This window comes from Mus musculus, chromosome 8, assembly GCF_000001635.26.
Source record: "Mus musculus strain C57BL/6J chromosome 8, GRCm38.p6 C57BL/6J".
NCBI lineage: Eukaryota > Metazoa > Chordata > Mammalia > Rodentia > Muridae > Mus > Mus musculus.
The window spans coordinates 91095871-91111021 of record NC_000074.6 but is presented as its reverse complement, the minus strand read 5'-3'; the positions used below and the strand labels follow the sequence as shown (position 1 = coordinate 91111021).

Here is a 15151-nt window from a genome sequence, read left to right as displayed (position 1 = left end):
AAATATTACTGAAGAATTAGTTCACTTCACAATTAAAAGATCAGCCCATCAAAAAGCTATAGGAATAAACATAAGTGAACCTACTAATAGGGTATGAAAACATGAACCCCACTGCAGAAAAGGGTAAAATGTTTATCTCAAGTTACATTTGATTCTTGTATTTCTATTTAGCTTGCATGTTCTGCAGAACCATGTGACTTCCAGTTTTGTGAGTCTCCCAAACTTCTCTCTGTTGCTGATTTCTAGACAACCTAAAAATATTTAGAGATTTCAGAATACAGAACTTTCAACAATAGCAGATCTAGGCAGAAGATTAAAGAGAAAACAGTAAACAAGTCTATTAAATAACTTGACCTAACAAACATGTAGAAAGCACTCTATTCTCATGATGGCAATAGAATATTTACCTAAACAAATGTCAGAAGGCTAGAGACATTTTTCAGTTGGTATGGTGTTTGACTGTCATGGCCAAAGCCTTGAGTTCAATCACCAGCACTGGGTAAAATTTGGCATGGCTGTATATATCTGTAACTCTAGCACTTAGGAATGGAGGAAGTCCAAGGCTGGTTTGGGATATATGAGACCCTGTCGTCAAGCACACAGAAACCCTGCATACATTTAAAAAGACTGGAATGCATAAAAGTGTTTCTCAGACTATGAAATGAAACTAGTAATCAGCAACAGAGAGAAGTTTGGGAAACTCACAAAACTGGAAGTCACATGGTCCTGCAGAACATGCAAGCTAAATAGAAGTCATACGAAATCAAGTGTAATTTGAGATAAACATACATGATGCCAAGCTCTGAGTTGTAGCTAATATAATGCCTGCCTTTGTAGCTAGTGTCAAATTTACAAAGGATACTGGGATACTATTTTTAAGACACTGAGAAAATATACTATAATAATTATATATATGTATATGTGTGTATATACATATATATACATACATATGTATATATATATATATATATGTAAAATTGTCCAGTGCACTAGGAAAAAAAATCCAAGATCCTGAAACAAAGTGAGTAAAAATGTTAGATGCAAAGCTAATGACCTAAAGGAAGACAGAACCAACTCCTAGAAACTGTTCTTCGGCCCTGTGCACACACACACACACACACACACACACACACACACACACACACCAAATAAATGAAAAAAATTAAAAGGCCCAAGTAAGCTGAAAGAAGAAAATAATAATAGGGTATGTCTTAATAGAGATAATAAATGAAATCAGTCTTAGAAATTATCAGAATTTACCAACCTTTATTTAGACTGACCAAGAAAAAATAACTCAAATTACTACAATTAGAAATGAAAGAGGACTTTACTATAGACCTTAAAGGACAAAAACAAAAACAAAAAAAGATCACATGTCCTTAACTCAGGGAAGACAGACAGTATCTTAAACAAAACACACTGCCAAATCCTCTAGAAGTGAGGATTTGTGAACCGAACAGACCTATAAGAACAGTGAAGTGAGTTTATCAATACATTACCCACAAAGGAAGGACCAGGCTCCAGGGACTTCTTGGCTAATATCAAACTTCAGAGAGAATAAGAGGAAACATTTCTCTCTCTAAAAGGCCAGGTTTACTCCAGGAACAAAATCAGACAAAGCTATGCAATAAAATCCCAGGCAACAGCTTGTGAATAAGCACAAAATCCCTCAACAAACCAAACATGAAATCAAAAATTGCCACCATAAGTAAAAGAGACTTGCAAAGGGAAGGCAGATGATCTCACATGAAACCCAAATGTAGTATATGTACTGGCTGGTTTTGTGTGTCAACTTGACACAGGCTGGGGTTATCACTGAGAAAGGAGCTTTAGCTGGGGAAATGCCTCCATGAGATCCAGCTGTGGGGCATTTTCTCAATTAGTGATCAAGGGGGAAAGGCCCCTTGTGGGTGGGACCATCTCTGGGCTTGTAGTCTTGGGTTCTATAAGAAAGCAAGCTGAGCAAGCCAGGGGAAGCAAGCCAGTAAAGAACATCCCTCCATGGCCTCTGCATCAGCTCCTGCTTCCTGACCTGCTTGAGTTCCAGTCCTGAGTTCCTTGGTGATGAACAGCAGTATGGAAGTGTAAGCCGAATAAACCCTTTCCTCCCCAACTTGCTTCTTGATCATGATGTTTGTGCAGGAATAGAAACCCTGACTAAGACAGTATACATTGTTAGCATATCAAAACCACAATGAATACAGTAAAAGGCCTTTAATAACATCCAACACCATTTTATGAAACAACACTCAATAAGCTAAAACTTCACTGGGTGAAAGCAGTCTATCTGAGGTTACAGGTGAGGTGGATAGAGGAGAGATTTAATGCCACATTCCAATAGCAACAGACTAGTTAATTATTTTCTCTGTTAAGACCAGAAAGTATACAAGGATTTCTGCTTTTAACATTGCACTGGATGTTCTAGCCATGCTAATTGAGAAATGGAATTTGGACAATAGTACAATTATTAAGGCTGCATAATCTGCACATAAAAATAGTTGACACAAAATATGCTTAAAACTCAGTAAGAGGTTCAGGACAGGAGACTGAGTTGAGTGTAGAGTGCTTGCTTTTCTAGCGTTTTAATGGCTTTAGGTCCAATCCCTACACCACAGAAAACCAACCAACTTAGCAAGGTTGCTGGATACTAACAAGGCACAGAACCCAACTGTTTTCTGTACTCTTGCAATGAGACCATCAAAACCAAACAGCTGCATTTACAATACCATCAAAACCTACAGGAAAATAACAAGGGTGAGAGCTACATTCTGAAAGCATGAATCATTGTTAAAACTGAACCTAAACAAATGTGAAAACATGCCATGTGGAATGAAGACGGAACTGAAGATGACCGAGTTCCCCAAAGTGATCTGTAGATTTTCATGTGACTCTTTTATGACAGTGACAACTTGACTCTAAAATTTTTATGGACTTCCAAGGGACTCAGAATAGCTAAAATAATCTAAAGTAAAATAAAATTAGGACTCATATTTCCCAATTTCAAAGTTTACAAAAAAAGCAAGAGTCATTGAGAGTATAAAGCACTAACTATGAGAGACACAGATGAACATAATCAAAGAGATGGTCTCGATAGAACCCACAGGTCCACAAGAACTGACTCCACAAACATGCAACGTTTATTCAGTGGGGAAACATGGCTTAAGTAACGGTGTGGCAGCCAGAAAACAACACAAAGCGTGAAGCTGGACTTGAATCTCATACCACATGTAAAGAGGACTCACAGTTAGTCTGCAGCTATGAAATGCAGAAGACATGGAAACACTTCATGATACTGGACCTCAAACTGGGTAATGAATTCTCAGGGCAGAAACTCCCTCCCCCTCCAAACATATAATAAATCTTTGTTAAGTATTGATGAGAAACTAGAGGAATTAAGAATGTTATATATTGCATGCAGGAATATAGAAGTATGGAACCACACTTTGAAAAGTAGCCTGGCAGTTCCTTAGTGTTTAAACATACAGTTCCTGTGTGATCCACAGATCCATTTCTAGACATTTACTCTGAGAGAAATGGAAGCCTGTGTCTACACAAAATATCACCCACAATGCATACAGCAGTGTTGTTCATAATTGCCAGGAACAATCCACATATCTATAAACAGATGGATAAAAAATACTGTCCAATGTCTATAAAATGTCTATAGGATTCTAAAGCTCTGTCGAGAGCACATATTTGGGATGTAAGACTCAGTGAGTAGCTATTTAAAAACATTCAGGTAAGGAATGCGCATGGTTGACGTTCCAGTACTAAAAACAGTCCTTACCTTTGCCATCACATAAATGGCACACATCAACAGCTGGTCCAGATGTCTGTCCATCATAAGTTCGGTGCACTGGATTATAGAGAATTCAAAGCAGGTCCAAATTTTTTTCCTCAGTTCATCTGAAATATCTAGTTTTATACAAAGATCTCGAAGGCGGACACCGGCTAAGTAGTAAACCTAACAGAGATAAGAATATTTCAAACCCTGTTCAAAGTTGAGCCTGTGCTGCAGTAGGGTGCGTGAAAAGTTACCTTTCTAAAGAAGAGCGCTAAGGAGCTAGTCTTCCGCGGCCGGATACTGCTGCTGGTTAGTGGCTGGCCTGGGTTCTGCTGTTGTCCACCAGGGGAAATCTGTTGAATGGCCACCGGACCAGGGACTTGCAAAGTGGTTCCTGTCACCTGTTGGGAACTCAGACTTCCAGCCAGTGCTTGAGCACTGAGGGGCTGGATAGAGCCAGCGACAGCCTGGGCCTGGCCCCCAACGTTGACTTGGACTGGGAAGAAGGTTATCCCTCCATTTTCGTTGGCAATACCTGCAGTTTGTTACAAAGAGGAGTAGAGGGTTGACACGAAGCTTTCATTTCTTTCCTCCTCGTCTTCCATCGTTACCTTAGACTGGCACTTTCCAAATCTTAGGTGACTTTCTGACAAGTGTCAGAGAACGCAATCCCTAACTCTGCCTTCCTTACCTTGGACTGGAATGGTCACTGTTTGTCCATTGTTGGCCGTGACAGTGGCTGTTGCCATGGTGACCAAGGTCTGTCCAGGAACTGGTGTGACAGAAACAGTCTCCCCAGGTACATTCTGCACGGGGACAGCGTTGACTAGGGGTTGTGGGGGGATGCGCCCAGATGTGCTTCCTTCAGAGGGACTATCATTCTCGAATAGCCGCCTTCTAGTAGTGCTGACTGTTGGGGAGCTGTACCTGTCATACAATGTGGTTGGAGACGTTATACCTACGATCAAAAGAAATCAGACTACTTAACAAAGAGACAGCTCTGACCTCGATCTCAGCTCTTGTTCAAAAGGAAAGTCAGTGTGTTTCAAATACTTCATAATTTCAAAAGCAAATAAAATGTACAGAAGTCGTGGTCCACCCATATTTATTCTAGTGGAAATTCAACTGAAAGCACTTCACAGAGGAAATACTCTGTCTCACAGCGCTCTCTTTCTGGTTTTCCTTCCCCCGTAAATGAAGCAAGGCTTTGTCCTCGGCCACCGTGTCCTCTGTTCCGACTCTGATGAAGAGGTCATTTCAGGAATCATTTACTTTTTCCCCATATTCAAATTTGAACAAAGACATTACCTGGCCAGGAGACAGGGTGATGTGCCTGCCTTCCTCTGGTTTTCTCCTTCAGCTTTCTATGAATATTCATCAGCCTTTTTCCACAAAGGGAAGATTACTAACATCCCATATCCTTCAGTAGGTAGACATGTATGGTATAGATTTAATAAACTTAGTTTTGAGCAGTTTTATTGAGATATGACTCATGTGCCATACATTTCATTCACTTCAGTTATATAATTCAATGGCTTTATAAAATAGGTTTTGAATTGTTGCAAAATATAAAAACATTATCAGCATTAGCCACTTTTAAATACATATATATAGCTTTGTCTAACTATGAACATTCTTTCTTGAATGTCTGTTTGTTTGTTTGTTTGAGGCAAGGTTTCTCTATGTAGGTCTGGGTATCCCAGAACTCACTATTTAGCAAAAGCTGGCCTCAGACTCCCAAAGATACACTTGCCCTGCCTCCCAAGTGCAGGCATTAAGGGCATGCACCACCATGCCCAAAACAATCGCTTTTTCCTTAGTCCCTCTAAATAAAAACCAAATGTTACGGCTTAGTTTAAGTATTCTTACTAATGTGTGCATGTTTGAATTGTAACTATTCCTTTTCCCATGTTCACCTGTAAGACCTGTGTAACAGTAGCTTTAAAATTTAAAAATAAAAGTAGGGAGATGAGCAAGACTTTAACAAGAGTGAACCCTGAAAGCTGTGCTTAAGCATTCCCTGTGTTACAAGAAGACAGGAAGCCTGGGACAGGCTTGTGGAGCCAGCGTCAGGCAGATTTTCCTAACTAAAGGGAGATGTAGCAAGGACAAAGAAAGGGAAGTTGAATGTCAAACTTTAATTCATAGACTCGGGAAGGAAAACTACAAAAAAACAGACTGGAAAAGGCCAGCTTATCAGAGCTGAGACAGGTCTGCTTGAAAAGTAGCTAAACCATTACTGTTGTTCTTTCAAAACTGAGGAAAGGCTGGAGATGGCTGAGCAGGTCAGAGCACTGCTCTTGCAGAAGACTCAGGTTTGGGTCTCAGCACCCACGTGGTGGCTCACAACCATCCACAACTCCACTTACAGAGGGTCCAACGCCTTACAGAGAGTCCAACGCCTTACAGAGAGTCCAGCACCTTACAGAGGGTCCAACACCTTACAGGGGGTCCAGTACCTTACAGAGGATCCAGCGCTTTAGAGGGGGTCCAGGGCCTTACAGAGAGTCCAGCACCTTCCAGGGGGTCCAACACCTTACAGAGGGTCCAACACCTTACAGAGAGTCCAACACCTCTTCCAGGGGGTCCAACACCTTCCAGGGGGTCCAACACCTTCCAGGGGGTCCAACACCTTACAGAGGGTCCAGCACCTTACAGAGGGTCCAACACCTTACAGGGGGTCCAACACCTTACAGAGGGTCCAACACCTTACAGAGGGTCCAACACCTTACAGGGGGTTCAACACCTTCCAGGGGGTCCAACACCTTACAGAGAGTCCAACACCTTACAGAGGGTCCAACACCTTACAGAGGGTCCAATACTTACAGGGGGTCCAACACCTTACAGGGGGTCCAATACCTTACAGAGGGTCCAACACCTTACAGGGGGTCCAACACCTTACAGGGGGTCCAACACCTTACAGGGGGTCCAACACCTTACAGAGGGTCCAACACCTTACAGAGGGTCCAACACCTTACAGGGGGTTCAACACCTTCCAGGGGGTCCAACACCTTACAGAGAGTCCAACACCTTACAGAGGGTCCAACACCTTACAGAGGGTCCAATACTTACAGGGGGTCCAACACCTTACAGGGGGTCCAATACCTTACAGAGGGTCCAACACCTTACAGGGGGTCCAACACCTTACAGGGGGTCCAACACCTTACAGAGGGTCCAATACCTTACAGAGGGTCCAACACCTTACAGGGGGTCCAGCACCTTACAGAGGGTCTAACACCTTACAGAGGGTCCAATACCTTACAGGGGGTTCAACACCTTACAGGGGGTCCAATACCTTACAGAGGGTCCAACACCTTACAGGGGGTTCAGCACCTTACAGAGGGTCCAACACCTTACAGAGGGTCCAGCACCTTCTGACCTCTGCAGGCACCAGGCACACACAGGGTACACACATATACATGCAGGTTAAACAATCATACACATAAATCTAAAATCAATTTTTAAATGAGGAAGATTTCAAAAAGCATTTAACTGGTGAGTTAGTTTGGTTTTCTGTTATTGTTTTGAGATAGGGTCTCATGAAGCAAAATCAGACTGGCCTTAAAGTTAAGATCCTCCTACCTTAGCCTTCAAGTGTTGGGATTACAGAAGTCTGCCACCACGGCCTGTATCCATATTTACTGAGTAGACACTGACTTAGAGTAAACTGATTTTAAAACTGATCCATTTATAGCTAAGGCCTTTCAAGTACATTATGAAACGGACCTAGTGTTAGCAATGTTCTAATAGATTTGGAGATATGTGTCTGTGTGTGTGTGTGTGTATGTGTTTATATGTATTTTATGTATATATTGTATATATGTATGTGTGTGTATATATGTGTGTGTGTGTATGTGTGTATGCATGTATGTGTATATAAACTATTCTTTGAAAATAGTTTAAAAGATGTGTACTTTACATTTGGGAGGCCCTGGTGTCAATCTCCAACAACGGGGGGGGGGGGGACGAAAAGAATCTCAAGGAAGACAGACCCCACACATGAATATGAACTTCGCACCTAGGCAGTCATCTAAGGAGCTATAAAACATAAGCCGGGTTTTCTGTGTTCCTTGGGCCAGCAGCAAAGTCACATTACTAAGTAGCTCAGCACAGCTCCAGTGATGAACATGTTCCACTCTTGGAGCCATCCAGCCTCACTGGCTTATCTCTATCTACCTGGGTCTCAGAGCTCCACCCTTAACAACATCCAGCTGTGGCGCTCCACACCTGATTCCCAGCTATGCAAGAGATTAGTCAGGAGGACCAGGGATGGATTAGCCTGGGCAACACAGTGAGACTCCTTTCTCCAATAAACATAACAAAATAGAACCATAAAAAGGAAGACACACTTCAGAGAATGAGAGAATTCACTGAGAATCCTATGGCCAGCAATGGAAGTATAGTTAGCAGTTTGCTTTTCCCATTTCTGCCCTTTTGTATGTTTATAAATGGATAGTCACTTACAAATAAAGGTCAAGTTAATGAAAAGTGTTCTAAAAAGATAAGCTTGGCACTCCCGCAATCCTTGTTGGGGGTGGGGAGCAAGACAATGTAGAATTCAAGAGGAGCCTGGGCCATATAGCCAAACCTCTCAGAATAATTTTTAATGTTTTTACCATTCCTTAAAAGCATTTTTAAGTCAGGTGTGGTGGTATACACCTCGAATCCAGCACTGGGAAATGGACTCTCAGAAGTCCACTGGTAACATAGCAAATTCAAGGCCACAGCCTGGGCTACACAAGATCCTGTCCCAACCCTCCTGCATACAAAAAAACAAAAAAAAATTTTTTTAAGTGATCACTATGTCACTAAAGGACACAGAATACTCTTTGCTCTGCATAGCCTATTAATTTTACTTACAGTTTAGATGGAATTTAAGTATATAGATTCAAGACTCCAAAATATTCGTCTTTGTATTTTAAACTTACTTCTTCCAAGTCCTCCAGCATCAGCACGAACTTCACCCACCCTTCTCGGGGTTAAGGGAGAGCCAGCGATGTAAATTTCATCTGTTCTCTCTAGGTTTTGAGGTGGCATGACCTATAAAGAATCGTTTGCACAAAATCTTAACAATCAAAAAGCATTTCACTAGAAAGGCAGTAAGGCAGTGCACACCTGTAATCCCAGCACTTGGAAGGCAGAGGCAAGCGGGTCTCTGTGAGTTCAAGGGCAAGCCTGGTCTACAGAGCGAGTTTTAGGATAGTCAGGGTTACCCAGAGAAACCCTGTCTCGGAGAGGAAAGAAAAGGGAAGGGGAGGGGAGGGAAAAGGGGAGGGGAGGGAAAAGGGGAGGGGAGGGAAAAGGGGAGGGGTGGGAAAAGGGAAGGAAAGGGAAGTGAAGGGAAAAGAATAAAAAGAAAAAGAAAGAGACAGTAATAATCTTAAACCAAAAGGCAACAATTTTTGTCCAATTAATTATTTCTTAATAAAATTACTAAAGCAAAAATTCTCAGTCTTAAAAGATTCAAAACCAATATGAAGACTATGTCCGAGCCAGTGTACCTTATGATTCAGATGGTCAGAACAGCAGCCTCAATCTTTACCGTCATGGAGACCTTGAGGTAGTTACAGGCTTCTCTTTGATACAGGAATAAACCACTTACCACACTGCAAAGCCCTACACCCCAAAGGGCAGACCCCAGCTCCAACTACTCTCTGTAGAAGAGGGCTATAAACAATATTGATGCGCTTCCCTTACAGAAAGATGCTAAAATATTGTCACAAACCTCTTCACAAGTAGGGACTCTGTTTTCATTATCTCTAATTCTGTCCCACAGTGGGGACTTGGTTTTCCATGCCAAATGGTCTAAAATTTGTTCTTCAATCTGATTGAGGTGTTTGACCACTTCTCTGCAAAGACCGTCTTCTGCTCTAATAAATACTTCAATTACCTGCAATAAAGAAAACGCCACTTATTGAGTCGTGATATCTACGCTTGTGCATGCAAAAGTATAAAAGCAAAATGAAACATCTAAATATTTTTTAAATATTGACATAATTTATCAGAAGTTTAATAAAGCCATGTGTAGCACGCTGCTTATCCTTTTATAGTTTTGTAAGTAATCTACACATATGAATAACAAAATATTTTGTACAAAATATTCCTTATACATTGAGCCTGAAAACAGTACTCTTAAGTTTTTATATAAGAGGTGGATGTATAGTTCAGAAATACAGTATGTGATTAAATGCTTAAGGCTATGGGCTCACTTTCCAGTATCAATATCACAAAAATAATATTAATAGTCTCTGACCATAAGCAGAGTATGGGGGCTCATGCCTGTAATCCTAGCTCTTAGGAGGTAGAGGCAGGAGAATCAAAAGTTTCAAGTTATCCTTGAGTTTGATGTCATCCTGGTCTAGATTTATCAAAAATAAATAAGTAGGATGATAGAAAATGGATTTTTTTCCTGAAAGATATCTCCAATATTAAACTTTCATAAATGAGAAAGACATATACAAGCTATACAACATTAGTATGACATGAATGCTGCTTTTTAATGAAAATTTATTTTTATCCGTGTGTGTGTGTCCTGTGTATGGATGGGAAGGAGATCAGAAGTGGGTTTCAGATCGTCTGGACCTGGAGTTGACGTGGGAGCTGGGAAATGAACTCAGGTCCTTTGCAAGAGCAGGAAGTGCTCTTAACTGCTGAGCCATCCTTCCAGTCCCAGCATCCCCTCTTCCTACCCCTCTCTACATGCTTCTCTTCTTTCTTTCCTTTCCGAGAGCCTGTGCTATGTAGCCCTCTTGAAGTCTGCAATCCTCCTGCCTAAGCTTTCCAAGTGCTGGGTTCTAGGTGTAATCCACCACATTTGCCCCCCACCCCCCACTTAGCTCTTCAATCACAGTATGCTGGAGTCCTTAGGCAGATGATGGAAAAAACCAGGCCAAAGAGATGTGCCATACTACTATATAGTACAAGAATCTACACAGGTCAAAGACTCTCCTTTGTTCTCTATGCAGAGATTATTAAATTTTTAATAGATTTATATGTTTAATGTGAGCAAGGTAGATAACAAGAGGTTAGTCTCATAATCACCGGTATAATTTTTAAATACCTTATAAAAATGATAATGTGGTACATCAAATATTTCAGCAATAAATGGAAAATTCCCAGGAGGCTTATGGGAAAAAGCGACCACCTCAAGGCAGCAGGCCAAGAGTGACCTGTGGAATGCGTCATGCTCCAGAACACCCTAGAAGACAAAGTCACATTTAGAACTGAAGCCCACTCTGAAAACACACTGCATAGCCAGTCAGTTTAATTGCACTCATCCTTTTATTAAAGATTAAATAAAAACTTATGTTATGAAATACTTTTTAAAAGGTGTTTTAAAATAGCAAGCAACAAGTGTTTTGAGGATGTGAGAGAACTGTAAACCCATGTGTTGCTGCTGCTCAGGAAATTAACCATAGGACTACTACTGTATGGGGCTGGGGATGGAGCTCTGTGGTAGAACGCTCGCTTCACCTACGTGAGGATCTGGGGCCAATCTCCAGAACCACTGTGTGACACACCAATGCTACTTCTAGGAAGAAACCCGTGCCTGGCACACCAGTGTTCACAGCAACACTGTTCACAACAGCCAAAGGCATAATGATCCAGACGTCTATCAACCGACGAGTCACAAATAAAAGGGTTAGACACCAGGAAAGAAGCTGTAAAACTTTCCAGAACATGGATAAACAGTGAAAAGAAAACCAACTCAACCACAAAAGGACAAATACGATACGATTCTATCTACCTAAGGATCCGGTAGAGTCAAAAGGCTGGAAGGCAGTACACAGAGGGACGGAGAGAAGGCGAGTGGGAAATCAGTCTTCAACGGGTGTAAGGTGGGGATAATGGATACAACCGTGCTAATGCACCTTGAAATGTAACTTTCCAGATGATTAAAATGTTTTAAGCACATTTTACCATAAGAATAAAATTAAAATAAATTATTTAGATGAGTAGACAGGTACCTATTTAATATTAGTCTCTAAACTGTAGCTGAGGTTTACATTGCTATTCAATATGTGTTTCACACACACAAAGTCAAGTCATAAAGCAGCCCATTAGTGCATACAGCCCAATGCAACCACATACGTATATATGTGTATATGTACCTATGTGTGTGTGTATAATGTATACATATGTATGTGGGTGCAGAGATGGCTCAGTGATTAAGAGCACTCAGTACTGCTGCAGAGGACCTGGGTTCAGTTCCCAGCACTCCCATGGTGGGCCACAGCCATCTAGAACTCTGCTCTCAGAGGATCTAACCCCCTTTTCTGACCTTTGAAGGTCCAGACACATAGTGCACATACAGAAAGGCACACTCATGGTGCATATATATGAACATACAGGAAAACCACAGATAAAACCTAAAAGTAAGATAAATAAAACCAAACCAAAAGGGAAATGTAAGTCAGGCATGGTAGTCTGTCCTCGTAATCACAGCATTTGGGAGGCTGAGGCAGGAGGATTATACATTCAGGGCCAATGTGGGTTATACCAAGTACAAGGCGTATGTGCACTACATTGTAAGACCTTGCCTCAAATTTTAATAAAAGAAAAAAAAAGAGTTGAGTATAAACAGTTACAAGAAATTCAAGTCAATTACTGGCCAACTGTATAACTTTTAAAATGTCAATTTTAAAAATTAGCACTATCTTTTTAAAATTATTTCTTCTGCATGTATGAGTGTTCCACCTATGTGGCTTCTGTGCATCACTCTCTGCCACCACGGCACCTGTTGAGCCCAAGGAAGGCGTCAGGGATCCTGGACCTGGGGTTGTAAGAGTCACAGGCTACCGTACAGGGGCTGGGAATTGAACCCAGGTCCTCTGCAGAAGCAGCCAGTGCTGTTAACTGCGGAGTCACTTCCTCAGCTCTAAAATTAGCATTCTTAAGAGCTCTCTCTTAGATAAATGTGCAACAGGCTGGCTGACCGGGAGGTACACTCTGGTACTTTCACACATGATTGAGTGGCTGAGTCTCACGGTTCCGGTCCCTAAGCCTAACTTCACACATAGAACATTTCCAAGCTTTTCTAGCTTCATCATTATGAGACTATTTTAATTGCCACATAAGATTATATACAATTGTTAAGACATTAGCATTTATGAGACATTTTATTGGTTTATTAATCTTCATTTTGGAAAAATAATTGTTTTTTTTTATGATACTCCCCAAGAGCTTGAATTGCTAAGTAGTCAAATGAAATGCAATCCATCCCCGGCCCTTCTCAGGGATTTTGTTGTCTTATTTTAGTTTTAGAGAGGGTCTCAAAAAGTTTCACTAGGGCTGGCGAGATGGCTCAGTGGTTAAGAGCTCCGACTGCTCTTCCAAAGGTCCCAAGTTCAAATCCCAGCAACCACATGGTGGCTCACAACCATCCGTAATGAAATCTGATGCCCTCTTCTGGAGTGTCTAAACACAGCTACAGTGTACTTACATAAAATAAATACATAAATCTTTAAAAAAAAAAAAAGTTTCACTAGATGGCCTCAAACGTGTTACAAAGCCCAGGCAGGTCCTGAAATAGTGATTCTCCTTCTTCAGCCTCCAAAGCAGGTAGAATTAAAGGGGTAGGGCAGGATGCCTCGCTGTTGATATTTCTTGCTTAGAGACTAAGAAAAAGCATCATCTTAGCTGAAGAATGACTGAGTCCTCATGTTGAAGCCCTAACAAGTCAACATCCAGTGTTTTCTTCCACTGGGTTTGTATAAAAGCTCCATGGTATTAAACAACTCCGTTAAAGTTAAACCTGAGGATGTTAGGGCTTGACCACTGGGGCCGTTTGAACAAGAATGCGTGAATAAGATCTGGTGCTTGAACACATGGTCCCTACTTAGTAGAACTGTTTTAGGTGCTGTGTGGACATGTGGTTTTGTTGAGCCATGCATGTCCATGGGGTGGGCCTTACAGTTTCAAAGCATCACACTGTTTCCAGTTTGCTCTCTGCCTTGTGCTTGCTGTGAGCCTTCAGCTTCCCGCTCCTGTCACTGTGCCTTCATCCTGCCAACATGGACTCTAGTCCTCTGCACCTTTAAGCCCAAGTAGACTCTTTCTGCTGGAAGTTGCTTTAGTCGTTGTATTTTATCACAACAGTAAAGGAGTAATTAACACATCTACAGAATCCTCCTATTCTTTAAAATCCGTGTTAAAATGCATGGCTGCTACAAGGAGACTCACACCTCTGTCCCATTCCATACACCTTACGATGGTAGGGTAAGGTCGGAGGGCTCCACTACACAGTTCGTGAGATGCTAATCTCATTCCTAAGGTGCACACCTTTTCTTTGTAATGGCCTTTTGCTGGTGGGTGGGGAGGAATGGAGCTATGTCTCACTGTGTCCATCACTACATAATTATTGTACTCACAGATAAATCCATGTCTCCCAATCTTTTTTGTTCTTGCTCAATAACAGACTCTAATACTTTATAGTAGAGCATTTCTGCAAAACGAAAATGTTTGTTGGCAATTTCTGTTGAAATTAAAACAAAGCACAAAGTTAAATACAAATTAAGTTAGTATCATGGAATAGACTCATTTCTCACTTCTCTACCCACAAAATAAAGTCTAAAACCCAAATCTATATTTTCTTTTTCTAATTAATTTTATTTTTTAAATGTATATGGGTTTTGCTTGCATGTGTGTCCATGTACTATGTGAATGTGGGTGCCCAGGAGACCAGAAAAGGGTATCGGGTTCCCTGGGACTGGACTTACAGATGGTGGTGAGCATGTGAGTGCCAGGGATTAAGCCTGGGTCCTCTGGAAGAAAAGCCATTTCTCTTAACTGCTAAGCCATCTCTCCAGCCCAAAGCCATACTTTCTATAGTTGATGTTTCATTATCCCTACAATTTCTCAGTATTCCCTTTTCCCCCTTTTCCTTGAGCCAGAGGCTCACCCTGGCCCAGGCTGGCCTTGACTGCTCATCACTAGTCCCAGCACAGTGTCCCAGGTACTGGGATTTTAAGTGTGCGCTCCAGGTCTTTCATGTTAACATTCTTCTTACTTGTTAAAACTGACGTGAAAGCATCACACAAGGAACTCAGGATCACATTAAATGCACACACTCCGTCACTGTGAATACTACAGCTCTGTGCTGCTATGGCTTGATGTTGGAAGTTCTTCAAGGACCTATGTATTTAACAGTGGTCCCGTTTGGGGAGTGGCCTTTAGGAGGCGGGGCCTCAAGAGAGGTTATTCATCTCTCTCTCTCTCTCTCTCTCTCTCTCTCTCTCTCTCTCTCTCTCTCTCTCTCTCTCTCTCTCTCTCTCTCTCTCTCTCTCTCTCTCTCTCTCTCTCTCTGTCTACTGAGTGAGTTCCAGTATACAGCCAGGGATACACAGAGAAACCCTGTGTCAGAAAACC

At 41.6% G+C, this 15151-nt stretch overlaps 1 protein-coding gene across 3 annotated transcripts in view; it reads right to left on the bottom strand.

Annotated features, from left to right (window-relative positions):
• The window catches only part of Rbl2 (RB transcriptional corepressor like 2), a 53788-nt gene that overhangs the window by 12823 nt on the left and 25814 nt on the right, over nt 1-15151 (bottom strand). For 2 of the 3 annotated variants that reach the window (NM_011250.4, NM_001282000.1), the window contains 7 exons: nt 14155-14258; nt 10845-10982; nt 9510-9674; nt 8713-8824; nt 4476-4742; nt 4039-4319; nt 3788-3964 (listed from right to left, as the gene is read on the bottom strand). In NM_011250.4, the coding sequence (NP_035380.3) occupies nt 3788-3964; nt 4039-4319; nt 4476-4742; nt 8713-8824; nt 9510-9674; nt 10845-10982; nt 14155-14258 (1244 nt within the window). The remainder of the gene's footprint in view (nt 1-3787; nt 3965-4038; nt 4320-4475; nt 4743-8712; nt 8825-9509; nt 9675-10844; nt 10983-14154; nt 14259-15151) is intronic. The other variant, NM_001282001.1, reaches the window with a different exon arrangement.